Here is a 22,612-nt window from a genome sequence, read left to right as displayed (position 1 = left end):
GGTGAAGAAGAAAACGTCAAAATCAACTTTAGTTTGAACCACTTTACTTTTAAGTTACTTTTGCTTTTGTTCCCTACTTTTCAGATGTACTGTCCAGACCTGTCAGAGAACCACCAGCCACCAAATCGTGTCCTTCCTCGTGGGATTCGACCCTTACCTCCATTATACTAATCAGTAGAAGTGGGTTGAGGAAACTTGTTTGAAGCCAGGTCCCGGTTATCGTACCAACGACTCAGCTGGGTCGGGAATCTTTTCCTGATCAGTTGGATACACTCCAAATTACATACGAAAACCGCAAAGGGAAAGGAAAAACCTGACTGTCACTTTCCCTTGTAGCTGGTCGTGTAGGCCCCCTTCCAGGCAGTTGGACAGTTCTTCCACTCCCAATGCATACAATCTATGTTGCCTAACTTTCCGGGGAACCCATGCTGCTCCCCATGCATCTGCATCAGATACTGACAATCTTGGGGGGTACGGCTTCGAAGGTACTGCTCACCGAAAATTTGAATCACGCCCTGACAGAAAAACTTCAAACATTCCAGAGCAGTCGTCTCACTGATGTGGAGTTACTCATTCCACATGTCTGTCGCGCCTCCGTAGGCCAACTGCCTGATTGCCACCGTGCACTTTTGAATAGGGGTGTGGTCGGGTCTGCCAGTCGCATCGTGCCTGAAGTGGAAATACAGATATCGACGCTCCAAAGCGTCAACGATACACATAAACAACTCCATGCACATTCTAAAATGCCGCCTGAACATGTTTGCATTAAACCGCGGGTCCGGTGCGAAGTAGTCATCATATAGCCGTTGATGTGCAGCTACGTGATCCCGATTAATCACTGTTCGGCGGTGGACAACGGGTCGAGGGCGAGGTACCTCCTGCTGTTCGACCCTTTGCATGTACCGCTCTATCTCGCGGTTCATGAAGGCCTCCATAGCCTCGTTCATCCACTGTACGTACTCCTCAGCATCCCCACCACTTCCACCACTGCTATCACCCGCGTTACTCATCGCTCGATGTTGCTCTTGTACAGAAATTTAGAGAGAGAGAAAACTCGTTAAAACAAGTGGTGCAAATGAAAATGAAACTAAAATCGCGTATATATAGTGTTTCAAAAAATTTCAAAAAATAAAAATAAAAAATTGCGCTGGCCGATCGCGAGCCTGTAATGGCGGCCAGGCATCGGCCAGCGCTCGCAAATCGGCGTGCGCTCGCCTATTTTCTCGCCGAAAAGGCGCTGGCCGATTCCAATGGTTCGGCTAGCGATGCGAATCGGCTAGCCGGTGCGCTAGCCGCCATTGTGGATGCCCTTACATTAGTAGGCAGGTTTTGTAGATATACTTCTGCCACTAGATAAATTATTCCTCAAATATACTGAGAGAGAGAGTTTATCAAGATCTGATGCCAAGTAAGTCTACATACATTTAGTCATATCATATTCTTGAAACATTCTGGCCTTTGTTGATTTAGAAAGTTCAAATTGTGAGACTGAATGAGGAATATTTTTTGACCTTCTCTCAACATAGGGGAAGATTTTTGTAGTTTTGGTTTCATCTGGGAGTTTCAATCCTCCTACAAACATGCACTTGCGTTGGTTTGGTGAGATTTTGTTGTTTTTTTAATCTTTTCCAAGTGTGTGTGTGGAGATGTGATTGATGATTGAATTTAGGTTATGGATATTTATCTTACAAAATAGTGTTGTTTTGATATGTGGAATGTGAGATGCGTGAATATATGTCGAATTAGTTGCCCATCTATGTAGAATTTGCCTTTTCGATGTGCTATGGTGTTTTGACTACTGTTCTAATTCCCAGAGTTGGCTAGAGATGTTGTAAATTCTCTAAGGGTTTTGTGTTGTTGGAGGATACATGTCTCCTGTAAACGATTCATACAAGAAGAAGATACGTTGGATATTATGATCATGCTATTGTGCTATATATTGTCCGTAGACAGAGTTATGTATGTTATATGCTCTGTGAGTTGGTTTGAAACAATAACTGTGAGATTGATTTGAACAAAAGTAGTGTTTGCATTCTTGAGAGGCTTGAATTTGTCAAGGAAAGATGATATCCAATCCTTAGCAAACTGTCTTATCACTCTGGCAGAACATTATTTTCCGATTTCAATTCTTTATAGAGTTGTGGTAAATGTCTCGCGTTTAGGATTTACTACACGGTATAGAAGCTTTTTTTCGTGAACATTTTTATGAACATTTTTGCATCTTCTTTCTCTCGGTCTTATCCGTGCAATGCATCGTATTGCTGGCCAAGATGTTGAACATATCATATCCAAGGATGATATTTTGGATGAATGCAAGGTACTCCTTTTACTCAACTGCAACCACGTATTTGATGATGCATTTGTTGAACGTCGATTCTTTATTTTTGCAGAATAATATCATGGTCGTGGATGAAGTGGTGCCAAATGGGATCAGTTCGACTGGGTTGAGCTAAGAATGATGTTGAATGGTACTATATAGATGTTCTAGGCTGAATCTGAGGAGATTGATGTCGAAATATTAAACATGCCCTGCAATTTTCGATTCTTTGTTGCAGAGATTGCTTTTTGAGAGGATTATGAGTCAAGTATTTGACAGGAGATGAACTTATCAAGCATATCAAACACAATGGGTTATACATTGAAAAAAACAAAGAAAAGAACTGTGTGATTGAAACTGTATTTTCTTAGCCTTCAACTCTTCTCTTAAGTAGTTTGAGTCTGTTGGAAATATGTAAATGGACAAATTCGTACAATGCACATGACACAATTATAGTCTACTTTCGCGAGTGGATAAGCTCATTAAATCTCGATCGTTTAAAACTACTCTTCCATCGAGACATTCAAATCGATGGCCCATAGGATGACTCTTTGATGCTAAAAACGACACTTCCATAGAGACATTCAAAAATCAATGGCATCCTCGCTGGTCGACTATTGGCAAGAGGCGGATATCTTTGTTCTTTTTAGACCAAATGAAATATCATTGAAAAACATCAGGTGATTTCGAACATTTGCCCACATGTCCTCGTACTTGAACCCCTTCATTTCATAACTTATAGAACCTGATTAGGTGAAAAGACAACGAGGGTTGGTTATATACTTGTATTTGTATATACGGATGACAATGTGATACGACATGGCGAGTCTACAAAAGGGGAGACCGACTGGTTGTTGATTGGGCAACAAACGCGGGAGAGAAAGAAGGAGAGTAGACGAAGTCAAGAGGAGCAAGACACATCGGCTTAGTAGTTGCAAATTCATTTTCTGTTATTCTGAATATTTGATTTTCTAGCTAGCAGATTTGTTGAGATTTAGTTGTTGCTATATTCCCTCACATGTAAGTCTATATATTACAATTCCACAATGATGATTCACATCTTGGGAAATTGGATTATAGGCGATCTTCAGATCGAGGGCCTCTTTGGAGGATTTATCTTCTTATTCATTATCATTCCATATCAATAAAAGCCGACAGTTCCTCTTTCCCATACTTTTGATTCATAGTTATTCTATCATACATTTGAGCACTCCTCGTGCTCTACCTGGTCCAGCGCCTTTACTCTTATCAATTGGTGCGGTGACGATGGTTAATACTCGCAGTACAGAGTCACGACTTGACGGATTAGAGAAGGCCGTCGGTGACTTGGAGAAACAGACGGGAACTCTGACGTCAATGGTCGATGAACTAAATATTCAATGTTCCGGCATCGGTACCAAACTCGATGATCTCATGGCGGAAATCCGGGCTACGTTGGCAGCTGGTTCCACGTCCACTCCCAAACAACCGATCCTGACAACTCCCCCATCGGGATTTGGCCCAAACTCGGCCACCAACTCAACCCTGACCATGCCCACATTTGACGGCACCGACGCTCTCTCTTGTTGACGCGTGCGGGGCAATATTTTCTGGTAGCTGGTACATTATCGGAGAACCGTTTAGACGTAGCCATGGTCGCTTTGGCCGGCCCGGCCCTGCCTTGGTTCCAACTCTTACATCGACGCCTTCCCACATTGACATGGGATCATCTCAAGCTGGAAATAATGAAACGTTTTGGGGATAAGATGGCGCTCGACGGTTATGAGGCGTTTGCTTCTACTCGCCAGGAGGGTTCTCTCACTGACTTTGTGACAGCCTTTGAGGCTCGGCTGGTGCAGATTCCAGATTTGGCGGATCACCAATACCTCGGGTTCTTCTTGGCAGCTCTACGTCCAGAGATTCGGATGCACATGAAAGCAGCAAATATTACTTCTTATTCTGATGCAGTACATATGGCGCTGCAGCTCGATCAACTGTCGGGGTCCCAACCGATCCCCACTCCGACCCCGCCCCTTGTCTCACCAGCGCAGCCTGTACAGCGTTTCAGCTCGAAGCCATTCCCTTCTCCTTCAGGCCCTGTTTCCACACCTGGGCCGCGGCGATCATCCGACCGTCGATTCCGCCAGGTCTCTGCAGAGGAATATAAAAAGCATATGGCGGCAGGCACTTGTATTCGGTGCGGATTGAAGTACAGCCCATCGCACCGCTGCCCTCCGAAAACACTCAATGTCTTTGTGTTGGACGACGACGAGCCCATTTCCGACACGGAGGAAGAGGCCCATCGCACCGAGGAGGTGAGTTTGGAATTCCACTTATCTGAACTCTCTTTCAATGGCCTTGATGCTACAGATACTATGAAGCTTTATGGCCACATTGGCCACAACAAGATCCTCATCATGGTAGATAGTGGCGCGAGCCACTGTTTCTTCTCAGCAGCACTAGCAGACAGCCTCCAGCTCCCGGTCACCCCCACCGCCGCCTACTCGGTCACGTTGGGCGACGAGTCCAAGGTCCGATCTTCCCGGATCTGCCAAGGGGTCCCTCTGCGATTGGCTTCAGCAGAGTTTATGGTCTCATGCTATGTGTTTCCGCTCCGGAGTATTGATGTTATATTGGGAGTATCATGGCTGAAAACTCTCGGTGACGTCACAGCTAATTGGGAAGGGTCCTCCATGAAATTTAATGTGCAGGGACGAATTGTGACAATCAGAGGTGATCCAACTCTTACCCGCCGCGCTTGCTCGGCTGCTACCATCACTCACTTGGACGCGGGCTGGGTCCTCCGGTTCCTCGCTCTCCGCCATCCATTTTCCGCCAAACAGGTCGCCGACCTTTTCACCAAAGAGATCGTCCGCCTCCACGGCATACCAATGTCCATTGTCTCAGATCGGGATCCAATTTTCCTTAGCTCCTTCTGGCGTGAGCTGTTCCATGCCTCGGGAACGAAGTTAAGAATGAGTTCCGCATACCACCCGGAAACAAATGGCCAAACGGAGGTGCTAAATCGTTGCCTTCAAACATACCTGCGTTGTTTCTCGTTGGAGCGACCAAAGCAGTGGCATAAATGGCTTGCTTGGGCAGAATACTGCTACAACACGAGTTTCCACTCAGCGTCAGGGACGACACCATTTGAGGTTGTATATGGGCGTTCCCCCCCCCCCCCCCGATCCACGCTTATCTTCCGGGGAAGGTTCGGGCGCAGGCGGTCGTCGAGTCCCTTCAATCTCGCGACGCTGCTTTGACTATCCTCCGCCAGCACCTAGCTCGAGCCCAGCAACGTATGGTTCGTGCAGCTAACAAGCACCGACGTGATGTGGAATATGCAGTGGGCGATATGGTTTTTCTGAAGTTCAGGCCATACCGCCAATCGACCTTGTTCTCGGCAACAAATAGGAAGCTGGCGCCACGTTTTTTTGGTCCTTTTCGTGTCGAGGAACGCATTGGGACGACGGCCTATCGTCTCCTTCTCCCACAAGGTTCCCGAATCCACCCGGTGTTCCATGTGTCTTTACTGAAACGGGCGATTGGTGAGGCCACAGCTGATCCGGTGCTTCCCGAGGCTCTGTTGGAGGCAGAAGCACCCTACTTACCGGAAGCTGTTTTGCAGCGCAGGATTCTGCCTTGGGATGGCGAGCAGATTTCCCAGGTCCTGATCAAATGGGGCGGCCTACCTATGGAGGAAGCAACTTGGATGGACGAGGGTGATGTTCGAGGTCAGTTTCCTTACTTCCGCCTTGCGGACAAGGCTGTTTCGGGGGAGGCGGCAGTTGATACGACATGGCGAGTCTACAAAAGGGGAGACCGACAGGTTGTTGATTGGGCAACAAACGCGGGAGAGAAAGAAGGAGAGTAGACGAAGTCAAGAGGAGCAAGACACATCGGCTTAGTAGTTGCAAATTCATTTTCTGTTATTCTGAATATTTGATTTTCTAGCTAGCAGATTTGTTGAGATTTAGTTGTTGCTATATTCCCTCACATGTAAGTCTATAAATTACAATTCCACAATGATGATTCACATCTTGGGAAATTGGATTATAGGCGATCTTCAGATGGAGGGCCTCCTTGGAGGATTTATCTTCTTATTCATTATCATTCCATATCAATAAAAGCCGACAGTTCCTCTTTCCCATACTTTTGATTCATAGTTATTCTATCATACATTTGAGCACTCCTCGTGCTCTACCTGGTCCGGCGCCTTTACTCTTATCACAATGGTTATATGATGGAAATGTCACTGGTTGAGATTCTTTTATTTTGTTTTTAATTTAAAGAATGTGTTTTCATGAGATCCAATGCCTAAAATGTTCTGATCCTAGCCATTCTAAACAATATTCCTTTCGTCCCAAATAATAGTCTTCAATCTTTTTCTCATATTGGTTCGTTCTGCAAAATTAATCTGCTAGTACTATTTCTGGCAATTTTTTCTTTCATATAAAGTGAGCCTCAATTCTCCATTAGTGATCTTCAAATTAGTTGTGCTTCTGTTTTTTCACGCTTTACTAATTTTAGTATTAAAACTTATGTCATTTCAAATTCTTTATTTTTATAAAAACGAGGGGATAGTACATATTTAAATCCTAGTTGTCATGGCTCCTAAGTAGGGATCACTACGGTTGGCTTAACCGATCACATCTCACACACACACAAAAAGCATATTGTGTTTTTTTTTTGTCAATTTGATGAGAATTATAACTATTACTGTATATTATATTTTCAAATGGAATAACTCAAACTTTTATTAATGTATAGTAGGAAATAAATTTAACTATCTATCATCAAATCGGGGCTCATTAGCATATGCAAGATAATATTTGAAGTCTAGCTCAAAGCTATGGTAGTTCGTTTTCATTCTCTAGTGGTGTGGCAAAAGGTTGGGTTTGTTAGTCACAACGGATTGTATTGCAATCAAACTTAAGACTTTGAGAATACAAACATGCAGCTTCGAAAGATCAAGTTAGATTTCATGAATTTGTACTTTCATGCTTAACTAACTTGTCGTTTCCCGCCAAACCTCGACCTCGATCTAGCAAATCTCATAAAGACCAACTCCAATATACCTTTCTTTTTATATGATTTAGCATACTTTTTATTTAAGTTAGTTATCTTTATTTATTTTTCATATATTGTGTAAGTTTTATTTATCTTGCTTGATTAGTAAAATACTACTTCCTACATCCTTGAAAATTTGTCACTTATTTCCTTTTTCGTCCGTCCCTAAAAATTTGTCACCTTTCACGTTTACCATTTTCGATAGTGGACCCCACATTCTACTAAATCATTCTCACTCACATTTTATTCTAAAACTAATACTCCCTCCGTCCACAAAAAATAGAGCAATTTACCATTTTTGGCCGTCCACAAAAAATAGAGCACATTCATTTATGGAAAGTTTTCAACAAATAATAACCCTACACATCATTTCACTAATACCATTTCTCATTTACTTTTTATCCTTCTCTCTTACTTTTTTCTCTTCTCTCTTACTTTACCAATTCTACATTAAAACCCGTACGTGTCATACACCAATTGCTCTATTTTTTGTGGACGGAGGGAGTATATAAAAGTAGGACTAACATGCCACTAACTTTTTCAACTCATATTCTATTGCATTTCTTAAAACCCGTGCCGGGTCAAATGGTGTCAAATTATTAGGGACGGAAGGAGTACATTTTAGAGTTTAGAATTTTATAGTATATAATAGAATTCTATAGTGGGGTGATCAATTGCTAACTTTTCTAAGTTACTAACTTGCTAACTCATCAATTCAGTGTATTAAAAATGTTAACACATAATTTTGTTGAACTTTAATATAATGTGTTGACATTTTTAATACACTGTATTGATGATTTAGCAGAGTTAGCAACTTAAATAGTTAGCAATATAACGCACTCCATTCTAAGTATTTTGATTCATTGAGAAATAAAGTTAAACTTATTCTCATTCTTGGTTCTGGCGGAAATCGCCTCTTAGAACTTCACCTAAGGTTTATTTTCTTCTTCTCACTACAAATCATTGGTGCTCTAATCCGATAGATCAAGGGTCAATCAACTGATTTGCTAGATCGAGGACCCTATCGCCAAGATTGACGTTTTTTTGACTCATACTTAGTTTAAATTCATCTGTAGATTAAGAATCGAGGTATATAGATACAGAGCAACGACAAAGTTCGAAGCAAGAAAGTGGATTACAATGAGTTTCAAGGCCAGATGAAAATTGGGACCATATTCCACCAGTCCAGGTGACTTTGTCACCACATTTCAGGCCAATTAACTGACACAAAAGCAGTTAGTGAAAAAAAGTAAGTCTTTTTTCTCATTTTTTTGGGAAGTTATCCTATCATTCTTTTTCGGGATGTTGGATCTTCTTCCCCTTATTTCCCTTATTCTTCTTTGTGCTTTTCAACAATTTTAGAGGCATATCCAACATCAAATTAAACTTGAATGAGGCCAATCCTTAAACAACAAACAAAATTTTAATCATACTTGTTTTAGAGACACTAATCCTTACCCTACAAACTAAATTTTAATCATACTTGTTTTATATTTTAAATAAAATATAAAGCTCTAATTACACGTCAGCGGTCCCTATTACCATCTCTCCCACGATCAGATGATAGGTGACGATGACCTAGTACCATACTTTGCTTTGAATTGCCATGTTAATTTGGAGTGTAGTGATTGTAGCTTATTGGTTAGAGAATAATACACATGCATAGCCATAAAACATAGCCAACCCCAAAAACAATGCTATAAAGCTCAAATTTGAGTGGGACATGCATGCATAAATTTGTCTCACAAAAATAGCTTTCAAGCACATGCACAATGTCCCCAAATTATGAGGAAAACATAAATGCTACACACACAATGACAAATGACAAGCATACCCTTGGCTCACATTAATTCCTTTATATATATTTATGTGGATATGATTCAACCTCATAACAAAAAAAGTTCACATCTCACTTTGTCTGTTGAGAGGAAACATGAGTGGGAATGGACAGAATAATGGCGGAGGAGGAGGAGCCGCCCCGCAAAACCCTCCGGCCGTGGGCAACGGCGGCGCCCAGCCGAGACCGGGGGGCGGAAATTTTCAAAATCTGCCTAAAAAGAGAGGGAACGACATACTTAAGGGCATCTTTACAGGAAAACGGTAGTGCACTCGATTAACTATGTGCAAAATTTGTTTATTTTGTCACATCTATATAATTATATATGTAGGTGTATATGGTGTTTCCTAGGCTCTTGTTTTATTTAATTTTAGTTTCTTATGTATGAGTGTGTTTTCATTTTCTAGATGGGAAAGATCCCCATGCATGATGTATGTGTATATATGTAAAATTATTAATAATATTTGGGGCCGCTCTGATTCTCATATTTATTTAGTTCGGTCAAATTATTAATTGTAGTAGTAGTAAGAAACTTGTGTTGGATGGAATGGCACTAAAATTTATACTCTTTTAGCTAGTGATGTTGTTAATTTCAGTATAATCTTCCATAAAATAATTCAATAAAATATTAAAATGGATTAGGTTTCAAGTGAGTTGAATACTAATTGGACCATATATCTAGGGCTGCTTAACCTGTTTCTGGTTATCGGTTAACTGAGAATCGGATCGGAACCAATTGGTTAATTGTGCAATCAAGAAAGAGAAATAAGAATCGCTTTTCAATCTGGTACTGAATCTGAGATTTTTTTCTATAATCGGTTTTCAGTTCTAAACGTAATTAATCGATTCTTAACTGGAAACATGATTAAATTTTAATTTTATAATCTATTACTAATATTATAATTATTATTAAAATACTAGTGGTAGAATTAACTTGTTTATAGTACTACTACAGTATTTATCTGGTGGCCTACAATTGTTGCGTGGGCTTCAATTTGGTAGGACATATTTCTAAACCAACGATGTCGTTTCTGCTTCGTGTGGCCTACATGGGGTTATCCCATTTGCGCGATGGATGAGTGACGATGAATTGCTGACCAACAATTATAGCGTAGTTTTTTTAATTTTTTTTTGTTGATCACTTACAGTATTTTGAATTGGATAAAACAAAACAAATATATTAGTAATAAAATAATACTCTCCGTCGTACTTTAAATTATCAACTTCTTTTCAACGCAGAATTAAGAGAATAATATATAATGAGTTAAGTCAAAAGGAAATAAAGTAAAAAAATAAAGAGGAAATAAAATAATTAGAGAGAGTAATATGTTTTTTTGCAAAAAAAATAATTAATAACTTACAATGGAACAAAGAATATCAATCACAATTGGACGAGCGAGTAGTAAATGGAGTAAATAATAATCCTAAGTTATACTATTTGACGATGTGATACAAAAGTATTTTTTAAACTTTAATAAATATTTTTGAATTTATTATAAATTTTATTGAAATATGTTTGAATATTATATAGAGATCATCATCTTGTCCAGACGTTGCCGAGGTAACAATCGATTTTAATAACACTCTATACAATAAACACTCAGTCTCAATGTTGGTTCTATTTGTGTGAGCCCAATTCAGATTGGCCCAAGATGAAAGAGCGTAAGCCTTATTTCAATATGGTTTAGGTTTAAAAGAAAAGCATCGCACTTTTGGCTTTTCTATATCTCTTACTACGTCTTATCCTCTAACTCATGTGTGGAAGTCTGATGCTAATTCCGACCCACATATGCAAGGACGTGTTAAAAATTTCTTAAAATCTTATACTGCATCGACTTAATGTTATAAGCATTAATAATTCTCATATCCCCTCCCTCTATGAAACTTTTTAAGTGTGTGAGTGATTCATTTCTAAATTTCTAGCAATCAAATGTTGAAATTGAGTGAGTGAGAGTGGGAATGAAAGCATCATAAGAAGGTGGATATAGATTTTTCGGCTTGGTGCAAATACTGGCGGATCCAATATAAAACGAGGGGCTACAACTGTACCCCATAAGTTGACTCCTTTACAATATCTTGTAACACTACGATCATTGAAGCTAGGTAGTCCGGCGGTAGATTGTCAATTGCTCCCTTGAGTCACCAAGGTTCAATTATAAGTCGCACAATACAATATACTCCCTCCGTCCCGCTTTAGCAGTCCCATTGACTTTTCTGCACTCGTTTTGTAAAAATGATAATAAATAGTTAAAGTGGAGAAATAATAAAATAAAAAAGAGAATAATGTAGATAAGACGTTTCTCTATATTATTCTCTTTTTTACTTTATTATTTCTCCACTTTAACTATTTATTATCATTTTTACAAAACGAGTGCAGAAAAGTCAATGGGACTGCTAAAGCGGGACGGAGGGAGTATTATTTTGCATATTTTACTTGTCCCTTCTATTTTAAAGAATGCCTTTTGTCTTCCACTTCCGCATTTTATTTTTTAGTTTGTTGAATTTTAATTTTTCTCCCTTTTTATTTTGTGACTGTGACGTAGTTATGTTCTGTGTAACACTTCCAAGTATTTTATTGCATTTAATTTATTTTACTTTCTAATTTGTAGTTATAATAATCCTTTTTATTTTGTAAAGACTTAATTATTTTAAGGGAATAATATATAATGAGTCAAGTTTGAAAAAGGGACGAGTGTATTGTCCCTTGTTTGAAATTTGTATTGTCTTGTTAGAATTGGAGATTGAATAGGTATTATGCTGTAGTCAATCAGATTAAACTAGCTATTAAGATCATTTTTTGATTGCTTTATGGATTTCTGTAATTTGGGAAATCGACCAATTAAATAATCAATAGGTCATAATTTGATACAAATATGAATGTTAAAATAAAATAAGCGTAATCCGTTGTAGTCTAGTTGGTTAGGATACTCGGCTCTCACCCGAGAGACCCGGGTTCAAGTCCCGGCAACGGAATTCCTTTTTAAAATTAAAAAAAAAAACAATTTCTATTAATTGATACAAAGTTGGTCATGTTAGAAATTAATTTTAGGACATGAAGCCTTATATTTTTTATATCTCCTCTTTAATCTACATCTGTTTCCTTCATTTGAAGCATTAGCAGAGGATCAATAAAACACAAATGCCACCATTTTCATGATCCACACTCGCTTTTTCCAAAGCCAAGAAAATCAGAGTAATGATCTGAACAACCAAAGTTGTACTAGTATTTATTTCACAGGAAAAAAAAGAATTGACAATTACAAAAGTTGTTTCCAAGGTTAGAATCTAAGACTATCATCATACATTAGTCACACTACTTACAAACTACTATTTCCAAAAAAATAGGATCAAGAAAAAGAAGCCAATTTTGCTAACTGCTGCTAAGTAAGCCATCTTCCCCAATCTACACAAATCCATCCCCATTAGCATCGGCAAGCAAAAAATGCCTCAATCTCCCCGTCTCCTTCGCGCCCGCCTAAAGTTAGACAAAAAGTTTTAAGTACTAAACTTTCCCATCAGAGGAAGGCAGCTTCTGATCCATCTCCACACCTTTAGAAGACACAGCCACCGAATTCGTCCCCTTCGATGGGGCTGAAGACGGCGTGGGGAGCTTCTTAGGCAGCATCTGCTCCCAACTAAACGCCTTCGTCGATCTAGATGCTTCGGACATGAGCACAAGAGCAAGCAAGCTCAGAACCAAGCACTTTTGCCTCAAAGAAACTGACATGAGTAGAGAGAAAAGAGAGAGCAATGTGGTAGTTGAATTTGTGAGAATTTGAGCCTTTTTAATGCTTTTGAGGAAGGAGACATTGTTGAGAAATCTAGGAAGTGATGACAACTTGTTTGTTTGAGGAAAGATGAAACAGTAGGGGGACAGTGGTGTAATAGAATAAGGCCCGAGTTTGTTAGGAATTTTTATCTAATTAGAAAACAAGTTATGTGGTAACATTTGTTGAGGAATGATTCAACTACACTTGGCCCCACTGTGGTAGGAATTAGTCATTTGTTTAACTGGGGACAGAGATTTGTTGTCAGACTTATCAAAGAGAATTAAAACAATCACTAGTTCCACCAAGGAATATTTGTGTGTTTTTATATTGATTGATGTACATGGCATGCAATCATGTAGCTCCTAGCTATACTTTATCATATACAAAAGGGATAATGGTCATTTAAATTTATAAAATTTGGCAAGAGCTGAATTTCATTAGTCAAATACTGGTTAGTTCCCATGAGATTTGAAAACATAATACTATTAAATTGTGAAGTTGGAATTTTTATGAATTATCTCATCTATTTGCAAAACAACGGTTTTTGGTGATGCTCAAAACAATGCTGATTTATTAATTAGAAAAAGAAAAGAATGGAAAAGAAAATGAAAAATACTTATAGTAGTATTAATCAAACAATATCGTTTGAGCATCATAACAACATTGTTTATTACACAAAGGAAATAATTAAGAGATATTAATATTTTATGATTTAATATTCAATTTCAAATGAGCAAAATTTGACCAAATTGTTTACTTCATTTTACAAAAGGGACCAAGTAGTTTATAGGAATCTATTCCTCAATCGATGTATGCTAATTTTTCTTTTTGAAGTATTAGTATATAACCGAATAAAGGGGGCAGCTAAAAGCATGTGTGATTTTTTAATGCATTCATGTGAATTTATAATATGTATGATTTCAAAGATAAGAAATGGAATTTGTTTTGATTCTTGAAATCCAATCATGCAAACATGAGGGTTGAATGGGTTAGAATAATATGTAGGCAAGAGAATAGGGAGACAAACCACAGTTCAAAAGGTTAAAGTATGTCTTGTACAAGTCTCAAATGAGTAGTTTGTGAAACTCTTTGTCCACTCCTTTTTAGGACAAAGGGATGAATTTATAAAGAGAATTGGTGACAGTAGGTAATGTCTCTTAGTTTTGAGGCTTTGAAGATAGTCTTTAGCTTCAAGAAAAAGGTGCAACCCCTCCTTAACTCCATGGGACAATCCTACATATTGTCAAAGTTTCTAAATTCTTTATAATGGATTAAATGCCATGACTTTTTTTCTAATTAAAAAAGAAACAAACTAAGAAAGAAAGAAAGAACACACTGATTTTAGTGATCAAACCAAGCCTATGAAGAAACTTATGGTTTGGTGGAATTCCTTTTGACTTCTCATTCCCTTTATCAGACTTGTTAAACAAAATAAAAACATATCCTAGCTCTATACAACAATATAATTAAGTATACTTATTTACATTATGTCATCCTTTTTCATTTATATACTCGTGGATTATTTCCACAAGATGAATCGTATTGCAAAACTATTTATAAATGAAAGAGTATAGTATGATTAATACCTTAATTTTTGTAGTGTTTATTAACTTGTGTGGAAAAGTTTTATATTATTACTATATAAAATGTCAGATAAATATTGTATGTCATTTTAATTGTGGAAAATGGGGTTGCGATCACATGGTGGATGAGGCTAATCTCTAATGGATCCTTTGATATTTTTTAATATTTAGGAATATTAAAGTTAATTTTTTTTATTAAAATATTACTTCTATCTAATTAGTGAAATTTGAGTACAATGAATTTTTTCATATCGAAACTTCAATTACTATATGAATTTCTCTACTTTTTTTTATCCCTTTTAAAAAAATATTATATAAATAGAAATATAGAATTATTAAAAATTTGTTATATTTATGTAAATTAAATTATATTTAATTTATTGTGCAAGTTGTCAAATGTCTATTTTAGACATCCACTTGTTCATGTCAACTTATTAAATTTATTTGCTATTGGTATGTTAAAAAGGTTTGTTGCTATTGGTGAGAGTTGGATTTTGTAGGCCCACACCACCCTGAGTCATTCATTCTTGCCACTCCAATTCCTTGCCTATGTGTTTTCATCATGTCCACAACTCCTCTCCATCTCTCCCTAGATTCTCACAAGCACACAGATGAGAGGAGAGGAGAGGAGAGGAGAGGAGAGGAGAGAGGGAGAAATAGTGGTGGAGAAGAGAGAAAGTGGAGAAGAAAAGAAATGAGAAATAAGCAATTCAAGAAAGAGAATGAGTAATGCATTCCATGGCTGCTGCATTCCCACCTTGTTATATTCATAACTGCAAAATCACCAACACCTCATCCTCTCCCCCTTCTTTTCTTCTCCCACAGCCATTGCCTTCTCACAATTCTCTTGTTTTCCAGGTCTGTTTCTTTCTTTAATTTTGGGTTAATTCAAGCCAAAGAGTATTGAAATATTGTAAAAATTGATAGAGATTATGTGATGGTATATATAGGCTGCAAGGCTATTAGGCCCTCCAGCAAGGTTTGAAGCTTCAAAGCTGAAAGTAGTGTTTGTGGGAGAACAAGTCACCAACCAAACTCGAGTGGTGCCAAGAACCTACACCCTCTCCCACTGCGACTTCACAGCCGATCTCACCCTAACCGTGTCAAACATAATCCCGCGCGATCAAGTAATGTCCGCTTCACTCACTTCATTTCACGCTCTAGCTTCAACGCGAAAGCTCTCTAATCACACCGTGCATCACCATACAGTTGAAAGGCTGGTATAGTAAAGACGACGTCGTTGCTGAATGGACTAATGTCAATGGTGAGCTGTTCCTCAACATTCACTGCTATGTCAGTGGACCAAACCCTTTATCAGCCATGGCTGCAGAGTTTAGGTACCTAATTTTCTCCAAGGAATTGCCATTGGTAAGTAGTTAAACACCTAGGTTTGATAATTTGATTGATGGTGTTAAGTTTTTGGTAGGGAATGTGACACTGTCGAGGTTTGCAGGTTCTTGAAGCCGTCTTGTATGGAGACGCGGAGTTTTTCAGAGAGCATCGACAACTGATGGATGCTTTAGTGAGAGTGTATTTCCATTCTAGCTCCAACAAGTATAACCGTATGGAGTGTTGGGGGCCGCTGAAGGACGCTGCTCTGGTAAACGGTTACACCTTCAAACTGGTTCAGAATGAATGAATGTTGGTAGTAATATTTGACTGAAAATGCTGTTTTGCAGGGGAAAGGAGTAGATATGATAAATGGCTACTTATACGCAAGCAAGGAAACGTCGCGTGCTCACAAGTTCTGGGGGAGCCCAAAATCGATCTTTCAAGCTCTAGCCACCTTCCTTCTATGAGAAGAAGACGAGGCTACGGGGTGAAGACGGAGGCGATGAGGTTTTGCAACATACTAAGTTCATATCAACAGGGATTGTTTTCAAAGGTCATTTGATTCTTTTGTATGTAACTTATTCAGATGATTTCTGGACTGCCAATTCTTGTTCAAAAAGATGAAATACCCAAAAATTGCTCAATAATCAAGAATATGTTCCAACAGTTAAAAATCTGATGTAGATAAATGATATTCTCTTTGAATCTACAACCAAAGGGTTGCAGCACACTAAAACTCCGATACAAATGGAAGGCCTGAGCCACCATGAGAAATACAATGGAAGCCGAATTGAAGTATATTCACAAAGGGAAAGGACAGTAATAAGCAGAGAAAAACACAATCTCATACCTCGGAAGTTGAGGTCCAAACATATTACAGCAAGTCACAATGATGTGCACACAACAACCAAGCTGGGCATAGTAGAGTTCTCCTAATGCGAGCGGTTCGGATTGGGTGACGACGACTTGGCCTTGGCAAAATCAACGAGGTCTCTGAAGAGGGCGTCTTCGCTCTTTCCTGGCTTGGATGGAGCTGGTGCCTTGATTGAGAGGTTCTGGGTTTGCGCGGCTAAGCTATCATAAGAAGAGCCTGACCCACTACTCGAATGAGATGGCCCGCCACCAGGAGCCTGGCCTTGCTCGAAAAACTGTTGTCTCTGGTTGTACTTGGAAGGTGGAGGCGGAAGGTTGCCCGGTGGAACATCCCAAGGAGCAGAAGGCAAACTGTCAGCCGATTTGCTTGCAGGGGTAGGTTCGTCATATGCTGGTTTTGGGGCAAACATTTCTGCTGTCGGGTTGATGAAATCATCAGAGGGAGACACTGTGGGGTTTGGGGGAGGAGTCGACTTCTGGTTGCTTGAATGAGCTGGCACCGGGGTACTTGCAGATCCCGATGCTCTGGAGGATCGTTCTGCCTCATAGGTGTCGCCACTGAGATAATCGACCATGGAAGAGTCTGAACTTACTGGATTCCTGGATGATGGAGGAGGAGGAAGAAAAGGGCTGATGTGTAACGCCTCATTCTTGACAACTGCTGGTTTCTTGCCAAGTCCTTGTGAAGTATCCCTTGATGATCTGGAAGTGTCGTATTTGTTTCACGCATTCAGCATATAGAATAACAAAATAGAGCAATAATGGCAAGGAAAAACACCAAAAATATGGATATACAGATAATAGTTAAACGATACAGAAAAATTCATATCAAAGCAGTAGAGGACCATGTCGAGTAATAGTTAATTTACCTGCGTGCTAACTGAGCAAAATCATCTTCCGACTCTTCATCTTCATGATTCACATTCATAAGAGGTGCGACTGGAGGTTCTATACTCGCCGCTGAAGCTCCTAGAGTCCCTTTGGCAATGTCATCGTGTCTACTGACAACTCGCTGCAAGTTATCATTCAAAGCCAATCCCTTGCATAGAAGGTCTTCGTCTCTGAAAAGGCAATAGTAAATATTATAGAGCTGATTTACAATAGGATGACCAGTAAAGATCAATCGTCAGATGTCCACTTACCCAGTATTATTCACAAGAACCATGACTCGCTTTTGGTATGAACGGCATTGATCAATTAAGTCGACAATGATCTCATCCTTCAATCCCTGTACAGTGTGATCCAGAAAATTGATAGTTTGAGCCACTTGTAGATATATAATAGTAATAACATTAAACACCCAACATTGAGTAAGAAATCTTACAAGAGAGAATAATACCACATAGTTATCAATTGAAAGCATATTTATAAACACATTTGAGTATTTAAAATTAATGATCTAACTTGATATATCTATATATACTCTAGGCATAATTATGATTTAATAATTATATTGAATACTAGTATTTCAAAAATAATTATATTGATATACTTTAGGAAGTGAGTGTTCCATTATGTATACTATAGATACAATAGTTAAATGGCAAGGGTCAAACCTGAGGATTATTTGGATCCAGGGCAGTTAGCATTTCCATAAGAACATCTGCGATTCCCTCAGCATTTAGCATCTCCGGCAAGCTATATCAAAAGATAGATGACCAGATTCAATATGTGCCATTTCTGAGTCCACGGAATAAAACTGATAGGCACCGATAATTTTTCTAGGCATGGCATGTAATTGTTTGCATTAACTTTGAGTATTGGACTCATTAATTATTATATATCAAATCGCCCTAGTTCAACTACATAAAAAGGACATGTTAACGGGTATAAATGAAACAAATGCTCAGGCACCTCGTGGAATAAGTTCTGTTGAGACATGACCTCAAGAGGCATTACTAATTCCATCACTTTTTAATCAGATACATGACCACAAATATAGATTCTATCCTATGGAAGTTGAGAAATATTTATTGAAAATGCAAATAAAACAGATCCTCATCTAACAACTGAAATCATATATAAAATTGATTCATGAATAAACAAAGAGAGTGTACCTGAGTCCAGAAGTATCAGATTCAAGAGAGGCTTGAACAGCCACTTCCTCATACTGAGAAGTAGGTTGAACTATTGGATGTGTTTGTGGTGGAGTGAATAATGGAACACTATTTCCCTCTCGAGGTGGAAAATCTACCCCAGCAGACTATCAAACTCAAAACACAAAGGACATAAATAGTTAAGACTATGAGAATTTCAATCAAGAGAAACCCCAGTAGGAAAAACAATCAGTTTGAAGCGCAACTGGGCTCAAATATAGGCCATGGAAACTTGACAAGAATCACTCTAGGCTTCTCAAAGACGAAACGAAACCTACCATAACCCACTCAAGGGTCACCGCAAGTGAAACTGTCAGCCCTTATCCAGGTTACTAACAGGTCAATCAATTAAGCTTGGATTTTACGAGAATGTGACAAAAGCTGATAGATATTTAAAATATAGCTGCCAGAGACCACAGAGATCAGGCCAAGGAGCCATGGGTGATTAAACTTTGTTGCAATCCCAGATTCATCTGGATAAAAATTATAAGCAGTGAGCAAATTTGGGACTCCCGACTCTAGGAAATTTTAGTTCCAATGGTGTCAGAGATTATAGTAAACATAGAGCGTAACATTCAAAAATCAGACACACATGTATCCAGGGACAGATATAACGAGTGCTTAAGTAACTTGATTGGGAGAAGAGTTAAGTGACCACTAGCTTTTGACCCTTGCCAAAACTTAGGTATCAATGTCAAAATAAGCAACGGCTAGAAAAGTAGAGAGGACATCGTTCAAAACATGAAAAGGAGATGCTGGTGGATGAGTTTCGAAGAGCATAGTTAATAGGCAAGTACCAAAAACCTTCAGTACATAGCTCAAACACAACTCACCACCCCTCCAACAAGATGTTTATGTCAATTTGAGTATTTCTGTAGGCGCAATATCATATGTAAGCTTAATTTATCATATGAAAGAGCCATAGAAGGAAGCAGACATATTCAAAAAATTTCTAATCACCTTCAATTCATTGTAAGCCACAAAATACTGGGGAAACCTTCCACCTGCTCCCCCTAAAGCCTCTTGCCAGGTATCAATCAAAGTTAGGATCTTTTCTCTTACATTTAAATCGGGCTGCAAATGTATATCAGAAAAAGATAAATGCCCATTAGGTTGTACAGACAGGAGGAGGGATATGGAGACAACAAGGGGAGGAAAAAAGAGTATATTACCTTCTTCTTAACAATTTTGACCATATCATGTAAGATATCCCGCTCAGCGATCTGTTGAAAAACATGTTCCCCACAATTTTTGCTTAGAGTCTCCAGCACCTGATCATAACAAATTCGAAAGTTATATAACAGATAAGCAAATGTATGCTGTATTTCCTGGTGGGACTTCATTCAAATGTGTATTTACATTTACATACAGTTATACACTAATAGAACCCAGACAACCATACTTGTCAGCACACAAAATCCATATTCATATTTCACAGTTGTGTGAGGTGTGATTCTTATTATAACTGGGCAGTAATGAAGAATGATTTCTTACTTTTTCCATGATCTAGCAGTACTTTTATTATGAAAAAAAGTTGATGATATGAGAGTTTGAGACTGGAATCATGTATAAAAATATAGTTTCAACTCATAAATCTCATTTAGTTGGAACTGCCATGAAAGCACTGAAGATATATTTAGAATTTTAGCAGAAAACTTCAAGAAAGATAGGAGCAACCGCTACATTTCAGAATAATAAATGCTATTTATTGGTTCAGAGTTGAGATTTTCAGCATACACGCAAATGGAATAAGTATGCACAAGGCACAGAAGTACAGAACTAAAAGAAGAGAACAAACTTACAAACAGCGCAAGGAGCTGTATGTTAGGGCTTTTATTCCCCAATTTTTTCTTAAGTGTCTTCAATGCCTCCTTGGCTTGCCTGCAAAATGAATTCATTTAATGATAATAAATGAAGCAACACCTCATCCAGATTATAACTCAAAAACACACAGGCAGCCGCTGCATAAAGCGAATAATACCCGGGATCCATGTTTATTAAATCACATAGCTCTATATTCACTGCCCAATCTGGACCAATCAGCAAATCACTAGTAGCCCTCTCAGCAACAGCTGCCGCATTCGCCATATTTTGCCTGTTTCGTATTGACGCGTAGTTCCTATACCTAAAACATCGAATCAAACCACCGTCATCAAATTAGTGACGCACATGTCAACAGAAAATGGAAAGCAAATATTCTATAAAGTTCCTCAACGAAATTAAACAAAAAACATCTTCAAAAACCCGAACAATCATACGTCACCCTAGCAGTCAAGAAAATCACGGATACATCAGCACACAAGCAAACTTCATCATATACAAGGAAAGCGTGGCAAAGCTTAACCAGAAGAGGCATTAGCCATAGATATCCCAAAAACAGAAAATTTCAGCAGGAAAATGTCTAATCCTTCAATCTAACCTAACCTAAAAGCATTTCAGGAAACTAAAACAATCAAGACGCAGGAATTGGGAGAAAATGCATAAACAAAATTCATACAAAAAACCGCACCAAAAAACCAAATTCAACAAAATCAGAAAACACCTAACAAGAAACGGAAACCTAAATTACAAATTTAACCAGCGCTATATGATTCAAAGAAAAAAAGAGCACGAAAACCTCAACGATCATACTTCCTTACGAAAAATTCCAATATGCAACAACGAGGATCAAGAATAAAATCAACAAGGTGAGAACTCCACATGAATCGAGAAAAGGAAAAAGGCAATGATCTAGAAGATTACCTGCCTGAAGCTTCCTCAAGTCCAGCCAAGTCAAAAGAGGGAAAAATGGCAAATTCTTTACTCTCTGCCTTCGAACCTTATGGATTAATTAAGGGCGCGTTTGGCATTTACATAAACTAAAACAGCCAATAATTTGCCTTTAAAATTAAAAAATTAATTTAATATTACAACCAAATTTAATTTACTATATGAACCAATGGAGTGATGGCCATGGTTGCAAAGATAAGAATCTTTCATCAAACTACAGGTATGAAACATCAATTAATCCCAGTTGAGTTGAGTTTCGATTTGCATAGCCAAAACATTTTGAAGCGTTTTCCATTTAAGAGTGAACTACACGAATGGTCTCTGAATTTTGAGTTTTGCGCATCAATAGTCCTTGAATTTTAAAACTATAGTAAATAGTTCCTGGATTAAAGGGTAATCTCATTCGTGGTATTTTTTCACTATTCACCATATTTTTCAAAAAATGCTCCAAATGAATGGAGGACAATTTTGTCCATTCATAAAATTGGGTACCTGAGTTGGGTAGGAATAGGATGTTTACTCTATCTTACTCTTTAGTACTTATTGAATTATGATAATTTCATATAATTGGATACCTACAATGATATTTTTCACTTCATTTTTTCAACCATTTTATGTCAAATCTAATTTCTCTCTTTCTTTAAAATTTTTTAAAAAAAAAATACTATGAAATTCTTTAATATATTAATTATAAAAAATAAAATTTAAAATTTAAATAATTGATCAAAATGACTTGTAACTAAATTTAATTTTGATTGTGATTTGATTATTTTTATAATATTAAATATTACAAAATATTTAAATGACTTGTAACTAAAAGAAATAGTTAAAAATAAAATATATAAACCAGGGTTTGTGTTAAAATGACAATCCCTCTTAAAGTGACACCGTGACCACTTATACAGCAATATTATAAACGCTATGCAGCAATATTACAAACACTACACAACAATTTATAGATTGATGTATAGTGTGTCGGATATTGA

General features: G+C 38.1%; 3 protein-coding genes, 1 non-coding gene and 1 pseudogene across 6 annotated transcripts; 4 read left to right on the top strand and 1 right to left on the bottom strand.

The window, feature by feature from the left end:
* The first annotated feature begins 3,583 nt into the window (after positions 1 to 3,583).
* LOC148923571 (uncharacterized) lies at positions 3,584 to 5,559 on the top strand (annotated as a pseudogene).
* Positions 5,560 to 5,597: 38 nt separating this feature from the next.
* On the top strand, positions 5,598 to 6,170 carry LOC148923570 (uncharacterized). Its single transcript, XM_089061540.1, has one exon. The coding sequence runs from the start codon at positions 5,598 to 5,600 to the stop codon at positions 6,168 to 6,170; it is 573 nt and encodes a 190-aa protein (XP_088917666.1).
* A 5,933-nt stretch (positions 6,171 to 12,103) lies between these two features.
* TRNAE-CUC (transfer RNA glutamic acid (anticodon CUC)) lies at positions 12,104 to 12,176 on the top strand. Its single transcript has one exon. It is a non-coding gene; the product is annotated as a tRNA-Glu (tRNA).
* Positions 12,177 to 15,151: 2,975 nt separating this feature from the next.
* LOC125205617 (magnesium dechelatase SGRL, chloroplastic-like) lies at positions 15,152 to 16,562 on the top strand. The gene is made up of 5 exons (XM_048104663.2): positions 15,152 to 15,414; positions 15,507 to 15,683; positions 15,766 to 15,924; positions 16,010 to 16,156; positions 16,236 to 16,562. Exons 1-5 carry the CDS (start codon positions 15,286 to 15,288, stop codon positions 16,353 to 16,355), a joined length of 732 nt encoding a protein of 243 aa, XP_047960620.1. The 5' UTR covers positions 15,152 to 15,285; the 3' UTR covers positions 16,356 to 16,562.
* Positions 16,545 to 21,742, bottom strand: LOC125205616 (TOM1-like protein 3). Of its 3 annotated transcripts, none has more exons than XM_048104660.2 (10): positions 21,600 to 21,742; positions 20,839 to 20,982; positions 20,660 to 20,738; positions 20,030 to 20,128; positions 19,818 to 19,931; positions 18,819 to 18,964; positions 18,318 to 18,399; positions 17,904 to 17,989; positions 17,631 to 17,822; positions 16,545 to 17,463 (listed from the first exon to the last, which is right to left on the bottom strand). In XM_048104660.2, exons 2-10 carry the CDS (start codon positions 20,943 to 20,945, stop codon positions 16,821 to 16,823), a joined length of 1,548 nt encoding a protein of 515 aa, XP_047960617.1. In that variant the 5' UTR covers positions 20,946 to 20,982; positions 21,600 to 21,742; the 3' UTR covers positions 16,545 to 16,820. The 3 variants fall into 3 exon arrangements, with proteins under 3 accessions (XP_047960617.1, XP_047960618.1, XP_047960619.1); XM_048104661.2 differs by having other exon boundaries at positions 21,604 to 21,704; XM_048104662.2 differs by lacking the exon at positions 21,600 to 21,742 and adding an exon at positions 21,475 to 21,565.
* Positions 21,743 to 22,612: the final 870 nt, after the last annotated feature.

Source organism: Salvia hispanica, chromosome 6 (assembly GCF_029641045.1).
Source record: "Salvia hispanica isolate PSC_SH4W2 chromosome 6, Shi_PSC_v1, whole genome shotgun sequence".
NCBI classification, from domain to species: Eukaryota; Viridiplantae; Streptophyta; class Magnoliopsida; order Lamiales; family Lamiaceae; genus Salvia; species Salvia hispanica.
This window is presented reverse-complemented; position numbering and strand designations above follow the sequence as displayed.